Source organism: Uloborus diversus, chromosome 6 (assembly GCF_026930045.1).
Source record: "Uloborus diversus isolate 005 chromosome 6, Udiv.v.3.1, whole genome shotgun sequence".
NCBI lineage: Eukaryota > Metazoa > Arthropoda > Arachnida > Araneae > Uloboridae > Uloborus > Uloborus diversus.
The window spans coordinates 156,372,156-156,394,263 of record NC_072736.1 but is presented as its reverse complement, the minus strand read 5'-3'; the positions used below and the strand labels follow the sequence as shown (position 1 = coordinate 156,394,263).

General features: G+C 34.3%; 1 protein-coding gene across 1 annotated transcript in view; it reads right to left on the bottom strand.

The window, feature by feature from the left end:
- Window positions 1-19,841, bottom strand: part of LOC129224682 (sodium channel protein para-like) — a 140,683-nt gene extending 120,842 nt beyond the window's left edge. Inside the window, exons 1-6 of the mRNA XM_054859228.1 lie at window positions 19,712-19,841; window positions 13,021-13,344; window positions 9,222-9,427; window positions 7,521-7,649; window positions 7,023-7,114; window positions 4,793-5,011 (exon numbers count right to left, since the gene is read on the bottom strand). Of these exons, the coding sequence (XP_054715203.1) occupies window positions 4,793-5,011; window positions 7,023-7,114; window positions 7,521-7,649; window positions 9,222-9,427; window positions 13,021-13,332 (958 nt within the window). The 5' untranslated portion in view covers window positions 13,333-13,344; window positions 19,712-19,841. The remainder of the gene's footprint in view (window positions 1-4,792; window positions 5,012-7,022; window positions 7,115-7,520; window positions 7,650-9,221; window positions 9,428-13,020; window positions 13,345-19,711) is intronic.
- Between the last annotated feature and the right edge of the window lie 2,267 nt (window positions 19,842-22,108).

Sequence of the window (22,108 nt, the reverse complement as noted above, 5' to 3'; positions counted from 1 at the left end):
ACAGAAGCCAATCAATAAAAATTGCCACAAAATCAATTCCCACAAAATATTTTGCCACAAAATCAATTGCCCTACTGCTGAAGTATTTTCCTAGGTTAGACAGTATTCTGTTTACAAAAAAGCTTTATTGAGAGCATAATTATTCAGCAGAGAAATGAGGAAAATATCAAATTAAACAGTTTTAGAATTTTATTAGAAAAATGAAAGGCTTGTGTTAGATATGTTTTTCACGATTTTCAATATTCAGTTTTATCAAGGGATGTCGTAAAAATGAGGTCCATTTTCGGAATACGATTTCAAACGTTTGTTAATCTGCAGTACAGTATTTGAAATATCATGAAAAAATTTGAATGACACTTGAAATTATAACATACGGATTTCGTTTAAAAAATAAAAGGAAACGAAAAAGGAAAAAAAAAAAAAGCATTTCAAAAACAATCAAAAATATATTTTAAATAAAAAAAATCTAATGTGACTAAAACATCCCCGCATACGTTTAACATAGTTTAACGTTAAGATACCACACCCTGACTCCGGGTTAAAAATCACAAAACTTTAAAAGCAAAAAAAAAAAAAAAAAAATTGTATTAAATACAGAAAATGTACGCTTAAAAACTGGTCATTTAAATCTTTAAGACAAAATTTTGAAACGACTTTTAACTCGTAACAACTTGAGGTCATTATAATAACAGACATGCAGAATGCAAATTAATAATTCCATTTGACTTATCAACAAGAATTTCTTTTATTTTTCTGTCACATCTAGGTACAAAGTTAAAAATAGAATCCCAAAATATCTTCACCTTAAGTTGAGTTTAAAAAAGAAAAAAAATCAAATACACGTTTATAAGTTGAGATTTTTGTAAATTGTTGTTTCACTAAAAGTTTCATTTTTTTTTTTTTTGAGAATTTGTTTCAGTTTTAAATCTTTGCCCCCCCCCCTTGTTTATTTTCCCTCATTCATGAATGAAATCGTGATAAATTTATTTCACGCAAATAATGTATTTTAAAATTGAAACGAGGAGTCGAAGAACAAGACGTCAAAATAGCATTACTTGAAGATTTAAAAAAAAAAGAAAAAAAAAATCCATGCAAATTTAACAAAATTCATTAAACTGCGATATCTGTTTTGGACCAGCATTCATAACATTCAATATTTTCATACATTTATAAAATACATATGAACTATGAACAAATACAATAACTTTGCTTGGGGCGGTAATTTATAATTTATAAAAAAATGTACAAATAATACTTTTTCGAGCATTTTTATACTGATATTTTTAAACCTGCAGAGAGCTACTTTGAAAAAGGCCTAAGAAGGTAAGTATTTTGAAAAAGAAAAAAAAGGTTATCTGAACTTTTTTTAGATAGATAGGTGGCATTCCATATCAGCTTTATTCCTAAAATAGGTCCTCTCCTAAATGACAGAATTTGTTTATGCAACAGGGGCTAAGCAGGCTCAAGTAAAATTTTCTGAAGACAGTGTGAAATTTTCGGAAACTATGAGGAAGCCCACCTCTCTCCCCTCCGTAGAAACTCTTCAAATATGCATAGAAAAATCCTTGAAATTATTAAAAATAATCATTTAAAATGTTTTTTTTTTTAAATGATTGTTCAGTTTTAAAATGTGTTGTCAGCCCAACATTTTCGGAAATAGCAACCCAAAATTCGCGGAATTTTTGGAAATTTACGGATCAAAAACACCCTTATATGCATACATTATGGCAAATCAACTAAAAATGCGCATGCGTACTACCCTATCAAATGAAGTGAAAAAAAAACATCAATTTTTTCTCATTATGCTACATATAGTGCCAAAAATGATGCCTTAGACTCATCGAACCAAACATTTAGTCAAGAACTTTAAACTCAAAAAAATTAACATTGCTTCAAATTTCAGTTAATTAAAAGTACCGTGACTCCTCGTCATATAACACTTAGTTTCTTCGTTTGATTGGATTTATTGTACTTTTATTCTGTTTCTCAAAAAAAAAAAAAAGGAATGAAAGACAACTTTGGTTTTAAATTCGAGACTCCTGGAATAGTAAAAACTTAGTATTTCTTCAAAAATTGTTGGTTTCTATGGGGTTGGCCATGAATGAGGCCACAATTCTCCCCTCAATCCCTTGTTGTCACAAAGTGTCAAGTGTCACCTTACCCTCTCCCTCTTTTGTAACGTGTCACGCCGCTTTTCATAGACATTTTTATGTATAAAGAGGTGTGAGGTCACACTTCTTGTAACCCCCTCCTTCGCCCCTAATGCTAGATGTCAAAATTTTCATGAACACCTTCCCCCTTAAACAGTGACATCATTTGTGGACAGCACCATTGAATAAAATAGGAATTATTTAGGTTCATCGGAGTCCATAGCAGATCAATCATTTACTCTTTTGATCCTTTTCCCTCCCCCTGCAAAACAAGAACCCGATCTAAATATTTTTGAATACTTTTTCATATTAAAAAAAGCAACTTTTAAGTTCATTTCCTTTTGTTACGATTAGTGGAAAAGTCGTGGAAGTGTAATTATAATAAACGTTTATTGTGTGTATATCAGTCCTTTAAATGCTAGAGTTACATCTTGTTTACGGAAATATCAAAAGTTTTTGTTCTCACGACATAACGAGGGTTTATTTTATTAATATAGCTTTGAGTTTTAATGGTTACATTAAAAAAGAAAAAAAAAACCCTCAAAATACAGGATGTCCGAAAAGGTCTTTACACATTAAAAAAATGGATCGAAACGCAACAAACTGTTGTAGGAACACGCGATTTGATGCCACAAATGATGCTGTGACGTGCCACAATACATGACAGGTTTAAGAATTTTTATGCCATTGGAAAAAAAGACGAAAAAAGAAAAAAGTGTATGTACATCACTACACATCAATATGTGCACCGTATGTTGCTCGAATCACATCTATATAAACAGTACTCAAGTTCATCCCATATCCACAAACAGTCCAAATCCGTCTGTTGCTCGAATCACATCTAAACAGTATTCAAGTTCCTCCCATATACACAAACAGTCTAAATCCGTATGTTGTTCAAATCACATCTAAACATTACTCAAGTTCATCCCTTGTCCACAAACAGTCCAAATCCGTCTGCTGCTCGAATCACATCTAAACAGTTCTCAAGTTTATCCCATGTCCACAAACAGTCCAAATCCGTCTGTTGCTCGAATCACATCTAAACAGTATTCAAGTTCCTCCCATATACACAAACAGTCTAAATCCGTATGTTGTTCAAATCACATCTAAACATTACTCAAGTTCATTCCTTGTCGACAAACAGTCCAAATCCGTCTGCTGCTCGAATCACATCTAAACAGTTCTCAAGTTTATCCCATGTCCACAAACAGTCAGAATCTGTGTGTTGCTCGAATCACATTTAAACAGTACTCAAGTTCATCCCATATCCACAAACAGTCCAAATCCGTCTGTTGCTCGAATCACATCTAAACAGTATTCAAGTTCCTCCCATATACACAAACAGTCTAAATCCGTATGTTGTTCAAATCACATCTAAACATTACTCAAGTTCATCCCTTGTCCACAAACAGTCCAAATCCGTGTGTTGCTCGAATCACATCTAAACAGTTCTCAAGTTCATCCCATGTCCACAAACAGTCAGAATCCGTGTGTTGCTCGAATCACATCTAAACAGTTCTCAAGTTCATCCCATGTCCACAAACAGTCCAAATCCGTATGTTGCTCGAATCACATTTAAAGAGTACTTAAGTTCAATCGATGTTAAAAAACTGTTCACTCATTGAACTCTGGTAATGAAAGATATTACTTTCTGTTTAATATAATAGTTAAATGTCTAATTTTTTGTTTACTGTTACGATACCGCCATCACAGAGTAATTCATAATTATTTTTTCTTCCTTTCGTTTTTTTCATTTTTTTTAACGATGTCATAAAATAACTCTTGAACCTATGAAGTAGTAAGTTGCAACCCACATATTCATACGAAAATTTGTTGCTATGGAGTTTTAGATTGTACCAAAGACTTTTCACACACTCAGTATTTTCTTAACTCCGGTCAATGACAGCAAATAGTTATCGTATAACTAATTACCGTTAAATTTGACATTTATAAACATTCAAAAATAACTAAAGGGCCATTCCAGGGAGAACGGTAATTTCGTCCCGCACGTGACGCTTCATACATTTCATAAAAAATAATAATTTAAAAGAATGATGAACAACATTTTGTTGCTTAAAGAAATCACAAACGCATATGTGACTTCTTAAGCTAAAACTTTCTTCAAAAATTATTTTTTTTTAAATGAAATATAGGAGCCGTCACGTGCGGGACAAAATGACCATTTTCAATGGAATGGGCATATGCATATTTTTTTTCAATGGTTTAAATAATTATTTCTAAACAAATGAGATATGTTTCCTTTACGTTGGAACCATAGCTTTAAAAATCTACAATTTGTTTCGTCATTGCTCTATTAATATAGAGCAAAAATATTAGCTTATTAATAAGCAAGTTACCAGAGGTTGACTTTGGATGTCCCGCGCGTGACGCATGTAAGTAATTTTTTTTAACTATCAAATTGTTTAATAAAAATATAATTGTAACAAGAGTATCTTTGTATGAAATTTAAAGATTAAAAAAATTGCTTACCCCTATTTCTTTAAAATATTTGGAGATATGACGAAATGTTAATGAAATTTAAGCGTATTTTTGTCCCGCACGTGACGACGGAATGGCCCTAAACCTTCTTTCCTAATTTCATCTACAGGCTTTTACTTATAGAGTGAGAAAACACTTACTTATATTATTGGCATGGATCTTAAATTCTTCTGTGTCTCTAACTTCATCTAATTCTTCTAGCGTGAACGGCGGGAGGTAAATGCACTTACTCGTTAAAACACCCATATAGATTTGCAACCCCAGTAAGGCAAAGATTGACAGAGAAAAGCAAGTCAATATAATCACATCCTTCAGATTTTTTACAGATTCAATGACAGCTCCGACGATGGTTTTTAAACCTAAAAACAAGAAGGGGATTAGTTTATTAGTACCAAAATTTGAACTCGAATTTGTTTCAAATAACCGTATGCAAATAAACTTTTATTAAAAGAGGTGAAAAGCAAGGATAACTAAGTAATTAACACCAAAAGCTGAACTCAAACTTGTTAAAACAATTAGTATGCAACAAATTTTCACGAACAGTTGTTTCTGGTTTGACGGTATTACTTTCTGTTTCTTTGGGCAGCAAATATGTTGAAAAGTAGTTATATCCCAGAAATTTCGCTTTTGTATCTGTCATACTGGTAGTTATGAATTTACCAACGTTTACATTTAAAAAAAAATATTGTTTTTCATCCTTTTTTTATTGGATTTTTTTCTAAAACAATGTAATAATCGAAAAGTCTTTTAGAGTAATCACGAATTGTGCTTATTATACTCACTTGACCAAAGTTGATGTTGCGATGATTTTTCAGGTTAGCATGACAACGGTTGTTTTTAATATTTATTTGAAGAGCGAACTTTTCGTCGTCATAGCTGCAAACAGTCTGTGGTTTGGTTTTATTCATATTATTTTCAGGGCTTAACTCAAGTGACTTTACATTAAAAAAAGGGTTTCTTGTGTAAAATTACTTTTTTTGGGGGGGGGGGGGGAGGGGGGAACACTCATGGAACTTAAACAGCAAAACTTCATCTTAATACAAAATTTCTAGATTACTAATTCCCATCATTTAAGATTGATAAGAAAAAAATAAATAACGTTATACGTTGTAAATTATCTTCATAATAAGTGTACTGTTGGATATCGGCCATAAAATCTTGATCTTTATAACCGCATCCTAATCACCATTTCATTTTTTATAAATACGCCTCGTATCACCTATTCTAGAATATCATTAGTCACAATATGAAGCGTGCAAATTTTTTTGCTCATTTCCATTCCATTTCATTTGTAAGGTTCCTACGGCAATTCGCGATTGCGAAAAACATTATTTGAATTCAAGACGTGAAAATTCAAAGGATTTTTTTTTTTTTTTGAATGCTTCTTTTCAATTTTCAAGGTACATATTCATAGAAAGGAATATTCTTTCAAATAACTGTTCCAAGATAGGCACAATGTGATATATTCTCCATTTTGCTTTTGAATAAAGAAAAAATATGTACGGCTACGCTTTACGAAACTATATACATTTCTTCAACGTCAGTATGCAAAGTTGAACTTTTCATCCTCCTGGCCACAAAAGCAAGCTTTTTCACACAAAAAAAGTTTTGGACGGTTTTTATATAAGGATCAATAAGAAAATGATATTACTTAGCCAAAAAAAAAAAAAAAATCGTGTTAAGTAGTGGAACTAAAAATAAATCCTTCTTAACCAACTTCCACCTAACTAGATTTCCGTTTTAACCGATTCTTTTTTACTTAAGCAAAAAAAAAAAAAAAATCTTCTTAAAATATACGTTTCACGAATTTTCTTGAAATTTTCTGTCTTCTGAATTTTTATTCTTTTGTAGAAAGCCCTGCAAACTGATCTTGAAATATTTCCGTACAGTGTGTGGTGCACATTTGATTTTAAATTCTTGCAATAAACGCTGATTCTCACTGCATAGACAAAAGGAGATTTAAAGTGAAACACTAAAACAAACTGCACTTTTTCCGCCATCTGGTTGTCATGGTTACCACGCTATGACATTTTTCTCCACGTTGCTTTTGCAAATCTTATGTGCAATACGTATACAAAAGCAGCATGGGAAAAATGTTCATAGTGCCGTAAACATGACAACCTGAAGGATGAAAGGGTGAAGCGTGGGAAAGTTATTTGTCATTGACAAGCCGATTATCGTTACATATACTGTAATACATTTGCTGCCGGTAATGAGGAAAACTGCCACTACCAAAGAACAAACTTAACAGCACTAAATACAAACATTTACATAACAGGTTTTCATTTGTTACATAACATGTTCTTCTAATACCCTCTTCAATAAGAACAACTATTAAGAATTTAACTTGTTGGTTCAATGAAAGTTTACCTGGAATTATAGCTACTGTTTTTAAGGCTCTAAAGACGCGGAATGTTCTCAAGGCGCTGAGGTTTCCTAAATCTACTCCCATGGTGATGTATCTGTAAGAAAAATAAAATATAAACTGTAAAACAGTCATATAACGTATATTACTGTTATAAAGAGTGAGAAACTGAGATAATTGCTGGTATCGTATGACTCGTAATAATTAGTTATATTTTGCACTGATATTAAGCCTCACGTGTATAATTATTAATTTAAACGAATTTTAGAAAACTTTTGAAGGAAATGAGTGCAATACTGCATTAAATAGGTGCAATATTTCAACAGTTTAAGTTATATGTTCCAGTATTTAAAAAACATTCCTTTAGTTCTAAAAAATCAATTCATTAAAAATATCTGTTTATAATGTACTAATTTCCTTTCATTTATTTCTAGATCTACGTCATACTTCAAAGCAACCAAGAGGTTAAAAAAAAAAATCAACAAATTGAAATGAAAACTTACGCTAAAGAAATAACTACAAAATCCAGCCAATTCCAAGGATCCCGAAGATATGTAAAGTTTTCTAGAATGAACCCTCTGGCTAACATTTTGATGACGGACTCAAAGGTATATATCAAAGTGAAGTAAATTCTGGAAAAAAAATAAACACATGCACAGATTAGATCTATTGTCAATGTCTTATACAGTGAAATTAAAAAAAAAAAGACTGCATTAACTGCTAAAAAAGTAGTCTTATAAGTTCATACAAAGAAGAAGGAAAGTGCATATGTTTTGGAACAATTACGCAAAACGTACAGAATTTCCAGTTAATTTTAAGCAAAATACTAATTCAGAAACACTCTTTTAATAAAACATCATAAAAGATTCAAGATTGCATCATTGTTTTGAATTGATACATTTACTGCAACAATAAAAGGGGTTGTGATAATTGCAGAGTAATACTTCCATTATTTTTTTTACTGCATTCATTTTAGCTATAAAAAATACTGATACAACACGAAAATATTGACCAACGTAATAGCTTTTGGATTGCATCATTATATTAAATTGATACATTTGATGCAAACACGATGGGGTCGTAATAACTGTTAAGTAATAAATCCATTATTTTCTCTACTGTGTTTATTTCAATTATAAAAAATACTGATACAACACTAAAAACACAAAAATATTGAACCAAGTAATAGCTTTTATATTGCACTATTGTTCTGAATTGATACATTTACTGCAAACACGGAGGGGTTGTAATAACTGTAGAGAAATAACAAAATTATTATTTCTACAGTGTTCGTCTCAATTATAAAAAAAATAACGATAATTCAAATGCATTGAGATAATTTGAATTTCGATGGATTGTATCATTCAATGTTATTCTTTCATACAAAAATGAATTCTAACAAATGCAAGATGAACAAAACGAAATAATACTCGTCAATTGGGCTAATTACTGCATACACTAAGAACTCATTATTAACATTTTATTTGTTAAATATTAGATGGTTAAACATTATGTACAATAAGAAACGTAAGTTGAATAGAGAAAATAGGTATCATAACTTGAGTTAATTAAAATAACTAGACAAGTTAACAAACAATTTTTATTTTAACAATAACACATTTGCATCTGCAATGATGCATGTGAAGGTAAAAACTGAGCTAATGCTTTCAATTAATACATCACTGCTTCATTTTCAGTATTTTTCATAGTAAACCCAGAGTAATATTTTTTTCCACGGCACCGGTGTCATTATTAAAAAAATTGATGTTTAACTATACAATTACACACACGTAGAAATTAAAATTCACCTTAACGGTGTGGAAACTGCTGAAGTGTGATAAATTGACCTTTGTTCATTGACAAGACCACGTTATTACAATGCAATGGTACATGGAAATTTTTCTCTAAGACAATCTTCAGGATAATGGACATATGGGGATGTTTCGATTAATGAGAACTGGCACGATCGTCGCCTATTTGGTGTAAATGATTTTTAATTAATAACTCTATTGCTTTATGGTCTGTACAGGAAAATAAAAAAAAAAAATCATTAGAAAGATGTTCCATAGTTTCTAAACGCTTCACGTAGAGTCACGTACAGAGATTTAAACAAATCTTCAACATCTTTGTAGCAAATGGGCATTCATTTTAAAGAGTGAATGGGTCCAACGAACAAGTGTAAAAAAAGGGAAATATATACTTACTCTGTTCCTTCAATAGTAGGGTTACTAGGAAAAGTCATGAGAATGCAGTTAACGAGGATCGTGGTAATGACAAAGAAGCTGAAGATAGGATGGACCAGAATATAAATTGCTACTCGACGGATTGGATTGAAAGGGCTCAACAGGTACAGGGCGTTGGTCGCACTAAACCGAAAGATATCCTTCCCTTTACTGATTACCACGAACGTCTGAAATTGAAAGTCAAAGAAAAATCGTTAGAGACATGTATATATACATATGAAAATTATACAGGGTGACTCAAAAAGATGGACGCAATATCATATTGCTATATTTCCTGCCCTATACGTTGTACTTCAAGGTTTGGCGACATTTTGGACCGCCGTTATTTTGGACTGGCGACATTTGTGACCGGCGACATTTTGGATCAGCGAAATTTTGGACTGGCGAAATTTTGGACCGGCGACATTTTGGACCAGCGACATTTTAGACTGGCGACATTTTAGACTGGCGACATTTTAGACTGGCGACATTTGTGACAGGCGACATTTTGCATCATCGACATTTTGGACTAGTGACATTTTAGTCCGGTGACATTTTGGACCGGCGTTATTTTGGACTGGCGACATTTTGGACCAGCAACATTATGGATCGGAGAAATTTTAGATCGGCAACATTTTTGACTGGCGACATTTTAGTCCGGCGACATTTTGGATCAACGACATTTTGGGCTGGCGACATTTTGGGCGTATACCGTACTTCAATTGTGTCAGGTATATTTGAAAGAGACTGTTAAGTTTTGAGTACTAACCACTAGAGTGTTCTAAAATAGCGATTCTCAACCGGTAATCAGGGGACCGACACCGGTCCGCAGAAATATTTGACCGGTCCTCAGAGATTTTTGCTTGTCTACGTTTAAGTATTTTCATTACCCCAAAAAAAAAAAAAAAATACCATAATAATAAAAATAATATATCCTATGCGACATCTTTTGATCAAATTTCGTGATTAATTTTTGTACTTTTACATGATTTTTCAGCAATATTTATTCCTTACGCATAATTATTATAATAGTTACTTGTATTATTTTTACATTCAAAAATTTAAATAGTTATTTAACACTATTTAAAGTTTTATTTATATACTTAATAGTTCAATGTTTATTATTGCTAATTTGAAAAAAAAAGTAAAAGAGCCCTCAGCCGTTCATAAAATGTTTGACGGACGCTGATTTCAAAGTTCTTTTTTATATTTGTACAGAAAAAAGAAAGAACTAAGGGGGGGGGGGATTTCACCAGTCCGTAAAAAAATACATGTTTTTAACTGTCCGCAAGTAGAAGGTTTTTTCCCCGCACAAATAAAGAAGAAAAGAAAAAAAAAAGAAAGTGAAAAAAAAAATCATTGGTTTTACAAAAGAACTTGCTGGTCTGTGGATCAAAAAAGCTTGGGAAACGCTGCTCTAGAATCTTACTGAGCTCTAGTGTCAGTTGTTATTGGATAACTAACTGCATCAACTGAAAGCGACATGATTTGCCTTTCTCCTTAATCAGGTGCCCTGATCTCACACCCTGCGACTTTTTCTTGTAGGGATTCATGAAATATGCGGTTTATGTACCACCTCTTCCCACAAAATTGAATGACTTATGAAACCGTCTCACCGTAGCTGTAAGCTCAGTGACATTCGTCGTCGAGTCTATCCTTTTCTCCTGCCCATTAGAGCTCAATATTGCATTTCAAAACGTGTGATAAACTATTTTTTGTACAAAAAATTACTCACGTAAGTGTGATTTTTAAGGCAAAAGGAAATTACTTACAACATTTTTTAAATATTACTCTTGAAATGCAATATAGAGCTGTCATGTTCTGGACAAAATGTCTAAATTTCTGTGGGATATTCCACAAATTGTTTCTTTTTAAAATTAGTTCTATGCAATTAAAATTAAATTTCAAAATTTACAACAATTGACTCGAAAAATATTTAACTGTTAGAATAGCCCTTCAGACCAAGTTGTAATACTGTTATCTATATTACTACATATATCCTGGTTTCAAGTGCTATATATTCGTTGACTGGAATCAGCTGTGCGTTTAAGAACAAGGGCTATTTCACAGAAAACGGTCATTTTGTCCCGCATGTAACGCCCCGTACATTTCACTAAAAATAATACTTAAAAAATATTAATGAACAATTCTTTTTCCGCCTGACATATTACAAATTTGAGTGCATTTTTAAGCAAAAAAATTTCGTCATTACCCTTTAAAGTTATTACTTTTTATTGAAATATATGAACCGTCACGTGCAGGACAAAGGGTTGACTTTTTCGTAGAATGGCACAGTAGAATTATCGCTCGATATGTGGTGCTGTAAACTGAAAAGATTTTACCATTTGACTTCGCCCTACATTCCCCCACTATTATTACTACACCTCCCTTGTCTAAAAATACAATACACTCAAACCTGTTTTTATGCTGCCTTTTTAGTCGATTTTTTGTGTGAATTTTTTTTTTTTTTTTTTTTTTTGTGCGATTTTTTTTTTTTTTTTTTTTTTTTTTTGTGCGGTACATTAGAATTTCAATCAGATTGGGATTTAATTGACGAAATTATTTTTAAAACGAGTGCGTGGTAGTATCTTCAAGTGACGACATAGGTATCCCGATGGGAAGTGACCTCCCAAAAATTTCCTAATTGGGAAATTATGTCCAAGTACTCTGCAAAAATTATCACTTTGCTCATTTTGATTTCGTTTAAATATTACAACTTTGTAAGTTTTTGGGTTATTTTCTTATTGAGACTTTTTTTATGCGGTTCCTATTCACCGTATAATTTTTTTTTTAAATTGTGTGGCGAAAAAACTTTTTAAAGCTACTCGTGAAGTTTCGATTAATTTTTGTTTACGCAATGGTTTTTTATGCGGTCCCTATCCACCACTTCAAAACAGGCTTGGGCGTATACAGGGTGCTCCGTTTTAACCTGCAAGACCTTTATTTTCGCAACCGTTAGTCCTAGATGGATACTTCCAATTGCAAAAATGTTCAAAATCAGATGCAGAGTTGAGATATTGAAAGTTTGAAGCAAAAATAAAAATGAGTCAAAAAATACGAAATTTAACTTTTTATACGGGCCCTAATTAATATTTAGAGAAATACTCTCCATTGAAAAATATTACTAACACAAAAAATTGACATTTGTGCGACCAAAACTCAAGGAGATATTCCAGTTTAAAGTTTGAAGGGAGCATACAGAAGATGAGATTGGAACTTATCGCTCTTTCAGAAGAATGACAAGTCGTCAAAGTAAGAGAAACAAGCTATTTATATTTTTCATTGCTATTCAAAAATAAATGCAAATGTTATGCGGTGATGCACAAAAACACACCACAAAACCTCGAATAATTAGAAAAATCACACTCTTATGTGCACATGTAATTTCAAACACTTGTTAACCACTATATTTTCCCCTAAAAGGTGTTATTGACGGCGAGTAAAAAGCGGTTTAAACCACAAAACGCTGCGTTTCATATCTCGGTGAATATTGGTCGTACTAATTTCAGTTTTTTCGTGTCAGTAATAGTTTTCAATGGAGATTATTTCTCTAAATATTAGTTAGGGGACCTAGGGCCCGTATAAAAAGTTAAATTTTTTATTTTTTTGATTTATTTTTAGTTTCACTTCAAACTTTCAATATCTTAACTCTGCATCTGATTTTGAACATTTTTGCAACTGGAAGTATACATCTAGGACCAAAGGTTGCGAAAATAAAGGTCTTGCAGGTTGAAACGGAACACCCTGTATATTTCCCCCGACTACGCGAACGTCGGCTCACCATTTTGTTCTCGTGGTAGGGGTCGATGTCCTCGAGGGGCGTGGCGATGACGTCGGGCGTGAGTTCCGCGAGCAGCTTCTTGGGCACGGGCATGCCCGCCTCGAGGTTGGGGTCCGGCTCGAGGTCCTCATCGTGCTCGGGGCCCCGGGAGGTCCTGTGGCCCTCTGTGCTGTCGTCGCCGTCCTCGCTCTTCTGCTGCTCTCGGCGGGCTTTCTCCTCGGCAATCCGGGCCTCAATGGCCGCCAGAGACTCCCGAGTGAAGGGACGGAATATAGGAACCACCTCTTCGTCGGACTGGTCGTCAGCGGACATCACAGATATCTCCTGCAAACAAAAATAATGAAACATTGACTGAACCGGTTTGCTGGTTCACTATATGTACATTAGGGTGATTCAAAAATACACGTAAAAAAAAAAAAGTTTTTCCTAGATAGCGGAACACCCCTCAATATTTTTAGACTTGTGGATAGCAATATACTGGAAGTATTTTAGCTTCGTATTTCAAATGAAAGAGGGTGCTCAACCCCCCTCCCTCAAACTTCAATAGTATGGGGAGGGGGGTTAAAAATACATCGAACTGAAAAAACAATGCTACATATTATAATAGACACTAGAAATATGCACATGCGTTGCAATAAAACAATTATTTACAAAAAAACAGCTGGGGAAATTCAATATTTCTCAATTTGTAGTATTTTCTATGGTACGGCTAATGTTAAATTGAGGGGTCATTGAGCACCGTCTTAAAATTTGAGTAAGAAGCTAAAACTTTTACAGCATAATACTATTAGTAAGTGTAAAAAAAAAAAAAAAAAGGCGGTGTCCTGGACTCTAGCTGAAAAAAAAGTTTTTTTGAACCACCCTAATGCTCATGCAACTGTTTCAGTCCCAGAATAGGACTTTGGCTCCTGCAATAGCCCAATGCCAGAGTCGTGTCCGAGGGGAGAGTTTTAGGGGGTTAAACCCTTCCCATTGGGGCAAAAATAATAAACGAAATGAAGAAAATGTATATTTGACTTTTATTTATTTGAATGTGAAAGTTTGTGTGTAAGTAAAACTAAAGCTTTCCTCTGAAGTTTCTTTACAATTTACGACTGTTTTAGCTTTACCAACTGGAATAATGTTTTTAAAAAACTATTCTATTCTATTCTATTCAAGAGTCACAACTGACTACAACTGTATTTATGTCGAGGACTGCATACAAAGTGCCTTGCCTCCATTATTTTATATACCGATAGATGGCAGCACCATCACCGGATCGAACAGTTAATGAGAATTTAGAACTAGTCCAAGAGCTAATAGCTACCTGGTACTAGAACCCCCAGAGGTACCGTTTCACTTGGAGGACATTGAGACCACGAGCATATTTAACGTCGCCCAGTCCCCTTTAATGACGACGGTGGGTCTTCGACCAGCGGGGATCGAACCCGAGCCCCTCCGGCCCCGAGTCCAATGCCCTACCGATCAGGCTACCACGGCCCCTTTTAAAAAACTATGGTGCAAAAATTGCCCAATGATTTGTCAATGCAAAGCCTTAACTGTCTTAATATTGCTTAAGCAGGTTATGACGGATTTGGCGTATGTTGCAGCTATGAAGATGCATTAGTGATTGTGTTTCGCAATGTAATTTGCATCTGCAATAAGCTCTTTCTTGTTTAGAGTATTAAGCATCATTTCCGATTAGAAAATCTGGCCATGATGCATTTATTAAGGAATCTGTGGACGATTTTTAATACTGATTGCAGTATAGATTTGATTAAAAAGAAACGAACAAGGTTAAACAAACAAGATTTGATTGAAAAGAAGCTTTGAAATAAAGGTATAGTGCAGCTCTGGTTAGTTGAACTGTGACCTTGACTATGTTTACCTGTTTTAGGGGAGTTTAGTGAAAAATAGACGTGTTGTTGGATCGGATTTTAGTTGGAATATTTTTGAAAACTTCTAAGAAAGTTCCTCGACTCACCTTAGTGACAATTACCCCTCCCTTTTTTCCCGAAACATAGGTAAACATTGTCAGAGTCGGAGCTCAACTTCTCAGAGTTTCACAATATACTGCAGTCAGAATTATCCTTGGGGGATAGGGAGGGGACAAGCAGTCCTTACAGATATAGAAATGCCATACTGGGATTGGTAATTTTACGTAAAACCAAGCTTTGTGAGGGATTGAATTCCCTCCGTCCCCTTTTATGAAAGTCTGGACACGGGCCTGCCCAATGCAGCGGAGAACATTTTAACCACCTTAACAACTCACAAGCGTGAACGCGGAGTGCGTGCAAAGGAATACACTCTGTTCACGGAATAAAAAAACCGAAAGTAAATAAGGTTTCTAGAAAGTTTGTTGCTACGCCATTTTTGGGAATTTTCTCTTGGAAACAAAATATATATAGGATTTGCATTCGACTTCTGCTTAACATCAATTTGTTCTTGCCCAGCCAAGCACATGATTGAGGTCGCCAAATGGCGCAATTATTTGTTTACATCTAGTCTATCTTTGCCGTTAATGAAGTTTAGGTAGCAACAATGCATTGCTTCTTCATTACACAGACTGGCGCGAAAGTGAGAGTACCCCTTTTTCAATTTTCAACATTGTGTCAGCTATGGTTGAGTGTTTGTTATATACAGTTAACTGGAACTCTTTTCTGTCATAAACGTTCTCGTAAATGTTTTGCGGCAAAAGATTTCCAAAGCCCCATGTTCCCGCAAAACATTTGCATTCACCTGAGTCAAGATATGGATTGTGTTTTGCCGATATTTATGACTGAAAATAATTCCTGGACTATTAAGACTTCAAGGAAACTGTCTATAACAGGTATTCAACCATAAGAGACAAAATGCTGAAAATAAAAGGGGGCAGGCCCACCTTCGGACCACTCTGTGTATATAATATCCACATAATATACGAGGGCAATTCAAAAAGTCTTTGCGCCTATTTTTGTAGCCAAAATATGGCTGTGAATACAAAGCCAACATATACATTCCCAGCAGTGACAATTCCTTGAACCGTACCAGCCGTATCTGCTTTTTGCTCGAAACAGCGGAGTTGCTATCAGTCAACTAAGATGACGGTTGTTCTTCAGACGTCCACAACTTATGAGCAGCGAAATGTTATTCGTTTTGTATGGAGCAACGGACAAAAGCCCATAGCAATTCACAGGGGCACCTACAGTCCAGACCTTGCCCTACTGATTTTCACGTTTTCCACCGAAGAAGTTTCTGGCAGAACAGATATTCACGTGTTACGAAGAAGCCAAGAACGCGATCTGACGGTGGTTCCACAGGCAGCCGGAAGAATTTACCACAGGGGGAGTCTCTAATTTAGTGCTGCGATGAGAAAAATGTCTGAACCGGTGTGTTGACTATGTGGAGAAGTAATGTAAGGTACGTAGTACACTACGTATATTTGTAAATACCTGTATGTACCTGTTTTTGGCAAATAAAAAATAGGCGCAAAGGCTTTTTTATTTGCCCTTGTATAACACACTACAAACACTATTTACATTTAAGGTCAGGGAGGATTAAAGAAAAACATGGAGTAAATGGAAACAAAAAATATAGCTCCATACTTGTCCCTTTGTATTTTTGTTTATTTTACAGCGTTTCAAACTAGTAGACCAGATAAAACTTCAACGCGCGATACGACAACTGCCAAAGTTCATTTCCCGATTTTCTTGGTTGCCAGTCATCTTAATTTAGTCAATGACATAAAACAGTTCATAACGTTGTGACAACCAGGATTGCGGAGTCAGAGGGAAGGGACCAAATTTGGCTCTTCATTCCAACTTCAGGAATCGGTTATTTTTCATGAAAGCGTCTGAACAATTGCTATTTAATTCACACAATATCAATATTTTTGAAAGCAGCGACTGTATAGTGAGGCTCTGGTTAGCTGAGCTCCAACATTGACAGTGTTTATCTTTTTCTGGGCAATAGAAAAGTGGCCCGGAATTGAGTTGGGGTCTTTTTGTAGTAGTTTTGCAAAAATGTAAAGTGAAGCAACTCCGCTGCAATAACACGCCCTTAATACACTATACTCTCTTAAAAGAGGTAAACATTGGTCATGGCTCAACTAAGCAGAACTTCAGTGTACGGAGATACTACAAATGATTCATTTGTTTTCGAAGCGCTATATTCAAAAGTATAGGGCATAGTGAGGAATTTACGAAAATAACCAAAAAATAACCAAGATTTGGGATTGTGCTCACCAGGTGGGAATACGAGTGCACAGTATTTTTGAAAGGGCAACAAAACAAGAAAAGCTGTTTCTTTTTACTACCTTTTACACAAAAAAGGAAGTATTGTATTCGCGTTAAAATTTTCACTCAAAAATCGACCTTAATTTCCATTTTGCTCACCCCCGCATGAATGTTGAGGTTTTTTTTGACCCGACCACACGTGGATAAGTGCCTAAGAACGTAGAGAAACGCAAAACATCCATTTTGACGATTCCCGAGTGAATTAAAACGAGTTTTCCCGTGACTTCTGTATGTACGATGTGCGTAGGTGTGGATGTGCGTATATATGTCGCATAACTCAAGAACGGTATGTCCTAGAAAGTTGAAATTTGGTACGTAGACTCCTAGTGAGATCTTAGTTGTGCACCTCCCTTTTTGGTTGCATTGGGATACTCTAAAGGGGGTCTTTTACACCTTTTTAAGGGGAAATCATTGTTAATTTCAATGCTAACTGAAGTGGTGCTATAATTTGGCGGACACTTGGCGATATATCTCCAAGCTTTGTCCCTAACTTGGCGACAAATTTGGCGTTTTTTTTTTTAATCTGGCTTCAATTTTTCCACAATTGGCGATTTTTAGAGAGATTTTTAAATCAAATTAAAATTGCCAATATTGGGAAAATTAATTTAAATAAAAGGTTTTTTTTTTTTTTTTTTTTTTTTGCTTTGGTTCGCGACAAACTTGGGGTGAAAATGAATCGATTATTTCAGAAAGGGCGTAAGTACAATGGATTCCCGTAGGACTTGTACCCCTTTCTGAAATAATCGATTCAAATATATAAAGGGTTTCTTTGCGTACTCCAAGTCCAATGCACTATTATCATTAAATTAGTGTAAAAGGAGATGTGATGCACACATGAACTCGTTTGTATTTGTGTCACATCCTGGTAGCGTCCAGTGTTGTCCTGGTAAAGTTATCACTCCCACATGGGGGTGATCCTTGTGTGTGATCATCCTTGATTTCTTCACGCTTTTAGTAGTCGGGGTACATAAACAAAATCATTTATGTGTCTCCAAAGCACTTCAAGAACAAATTAACACATCACGCATATTTTAACACGAAAAAACCCGCTTTTCTAGTTTTGGAGCAAAAAATACTAAGCTCGTACTACCACCTGGTTAGCACAAATCCAAGTCTTGATGAGTTCGTGGTTATTTTCATATACTTTGCATCGTTGTGAGCGAATTACTTTTTGCTCGCAGGTATAAAGCGTTTCGAAAACGAATTAATCATTTGTAGTAACCCTGTACAACCCCAGGAATCTAACCCGGTATCTTATCTTTCGGTCGGATTCAAGTCATACTAATTTAGGAAAATTTCTTATGCATCATTTTTAAACACACATATGAGGCAGTGAGAAGCAAAGGGATGCAAGTAGACTATTTTAAGTTTCGAGTAAAACGCGTCAAAGATAACATCCTAGGTAGGTTGTCATTGAAATTTCTTTCTAAATCATGCTATACAGCAGCAACTACCAGACCTACTAGTACAATCTCTTCCCCCAAGACAGCGGAGAGGTTCACCTACCATTTGTACTGGTTATCTCCAAATCTTTAATTTTGCCACTTGCATCCCTTTACTTCTCACTGCCTCACATGTAACTATTTTCATGTATATTTTATAGCCGAAAGCATTTTTACTTCAGAAGGTTTATTTAGTCTTTAAAATCTCTGCCTTTCACCCAAGCAATCCGGGTTCGATTTCCAACTGAGGAGTCAAATGGGCTTTGACTGCCTTATGTATTAAGTGGTAATCCACAGCTTCCCTTCTGAAATATATGGATGATTTGTCTATGCGTTAAGTCAAAGAACTTATTTTTTTTTTGAGTTTGAAAATTTAACTTCAAGAGAAAAAAAAATTAATACGTTCGAGCATCCTGATCGGATTAAATACATTTTTCGATTAATGGAGTTTCTTTCTTCAGGAATGCATGAGGAATAGGTTGGTTCAAAAGAACTTTTTTTCAGCAAGAGTCCAGGACACCCCCTATTTTTTTTAAGACTTATTAATAGTATTATGCTGTAAAAGTTTTAGCTTCTTACTCAAATTTTAAGAGGCTGCTCCATGACCCCTCAATTTAACATTAGCCGCAGCATAGAAAATGCAACAAATTTAGAAACATTCAATTTCTCCAGCTGTTTTTTTGTAAATAATTATTTTATTGCAATGTATATATGCATATTACTAGTGTATATTATAATATGTGGCATTGTTTTTACAGTTCAATGAATTTTTTTAACCCCCCTCCCCATACTGATGAAGTTTGGGTGAGGGGCTTGAGCACCCTCTTTCAGTTGAAATAGGCAGCTAAAATTCTTCCAGCATATTACTATCCACAAGTCTAAAAATAGTGAGGGGTGTCCTGTTATCTAAGAGAAACTTTTTTTTTTTACATGTATTTCTGGACTACCGTAATAAGGAATATGCATGAAATTCTTTGGATAACAAAATACACTTACGTGTTGCTCTCCTCGTGGAAGCTGGTGCTACGTGTCACCCTTCTTGAGCTGATCAGGCGAACTACTGGGGTCGGTAGGGTTCGCCACCGAAGCCACAGCAGCGACCTTAGCGCTTGAGAGCTGATGTCGGACTTCTGAAACCAAAAGAGAAGTCTCTAATTGTTGCATTGAAGGTTACTGCGACGATAAAGGTAAAAATATCAAAAATCAAAAACATCCACTCATGATAAAGAACAGCTCTTGTTATTTTTTTAAAATTACAGTCCCTGGTCAATTTATTAGACGCACCGTTGTTTTTTTAAGAAAAACAATCATTTCGACGAGTTTATATGCATTATTGTTATATATTTAAACCTTCTAATGGGTGGAGCTCCCTGCCACACAGCATGGCCCGTTATATCCAGACAGACAGACAGACAGAGATCCAGATATCCAGACAGACATTTAGCTTTATTATTAATAAAGATGAACAAAACCATGGTATTAAGTTCTAACCATCTTAAGTAGTTAAGTTACTCAGACATGTTTGCGGAAATAATTACTTATTTTTCCATGACAGTAGTATAAAATTAAAATTACGTTCAGAAGAAAGAATGTTTTGTAAAAAATAAATAAATAAATAAATAAATAAAAATAAAATGTAGGTACCATATGAAGAAGAAATACAGCTTAAGCATTTCATTTTTTAAACAATTCTACAATTTGACAATTTTATGAACACTATGCTTGGACATTTTAGATCTTTAGTTAGAGAGGAAAAAGGGTAATTGATAGTCAGGGTACGGTGAAAAAAAAATCAGATTCCTCCCCCCCCAAATAAAATCATTTAAAACATTTAATTAATTTTTCTCAATGTAAGTACAGTTGTTGCCCAATCTTAAAAACAGCGGACTAAAAACGTTTTGAAAACTAGTATGTTGTGGCTATCACGAAACTTTCTTCTATATTTTTCCTTTTTCTGATCCCTCCCCATGCTTGACGAGGAAGCAATATTCCTAACAAAACAAAATTACACATGCAAAAACTTGACGACCATCCCAATGTCTGAATTATTGTAAAAGCAAAGCAAAGAGCGAAAATTGAAAGTTATTTTAAAAGCCTTGCTTGAATTAATTACAAATACAGTGAAACCTGTGTAAGTTGACCACTTGCGGTGCAGTACTTAGGTGGTCAACTTAGACAGGTGGTCAACTTATAGAGAGTAGTAACGAAAAGTGTTTTTTTTTTTTTTTTTTTTTTTTTTGTTATTTCTTGCCCTATGAATTCATTTTTTAACTAATTGGAATACTTTAAACTAACTTTCATTGTTTAAAATTACTTTAAAACAAAAAGTAAAAATGTTTTTAAATATTTTCAGAGATTATTTACCAGAATGACGCGTAAATTATCAAATAATTTTAAAAATTCTGTAAATCGACCGAAGAAAAAATGTCTCATTGCTTATGAAAAACTACTTACTTGACATTAACAATTCCTAAAAATTCATAACAAGTCAAAAGTGACTTTAATTCTTCATTCGATTTTTTCTTGTACATTTGTAACAATGGTAATCTACTTTTCAACAAAACAACTCCTTAATGAAGTTTGGCGCATTTTCTGAGAATGTTTTTCGATAAAAACATAAATATAATTTTTTTTTTTTTTTTTTAATGCTTAGTTGCTTATTTGATGCATAACTGATTAAACTTTTAGTACAATCTAATGCTTTTGCCAAGTGGTCAACTTACGAAGGGTTTTTTACAATACTCCAAACCAAAGCTGGTGTATATTAGTGGTCAAGATAGACAGGTGGTCAACATAGAGAGGTGGTCAAGTTACAGAGGTTTTCTTTCATTATACAAGATAGGACTAATTCCGTTCCTGACAAAAGCGGTCAACTTATACAGGTGGTCAACTTACAAAGGTGGTCAACTTTACAGGTTTTACTGTATTTTATTTATTAACAAACATAAGATGGCAACAGTTAAAAATTTTAAATCATTGAGATAATATTTCGTATCATTTCCATACAATTAAAATCACGAGAAATACGCAGACGACATTCTATTACGATTTATCTTTCTTATTGTTGCATTAATAAAGCTATTTTTATTCGCAAAAAAATTAAAAAAAAAAAAAAAAATCAACACCTCTTGGAAGTTGATTGGAGTCAAAATTGAACCAAAGCCTGTTTACGTATGGATTCACATATATTTCAAATTTCAACCAGAACGTAGCATTACTTCTTGAGATAGGGCACTCACAATGGAAAAAAATAACGGGCGATTGCGCTACCCCCTTTTTAGCTGTTGACACCAAAATAAAATCAGCTCTTATACCCACTAAGGGCTACTTGTCAAACAATTTTTGTTTGATTCCGTTCGTTATTTCTTGAGATACAGCAGTCACAATTGACGA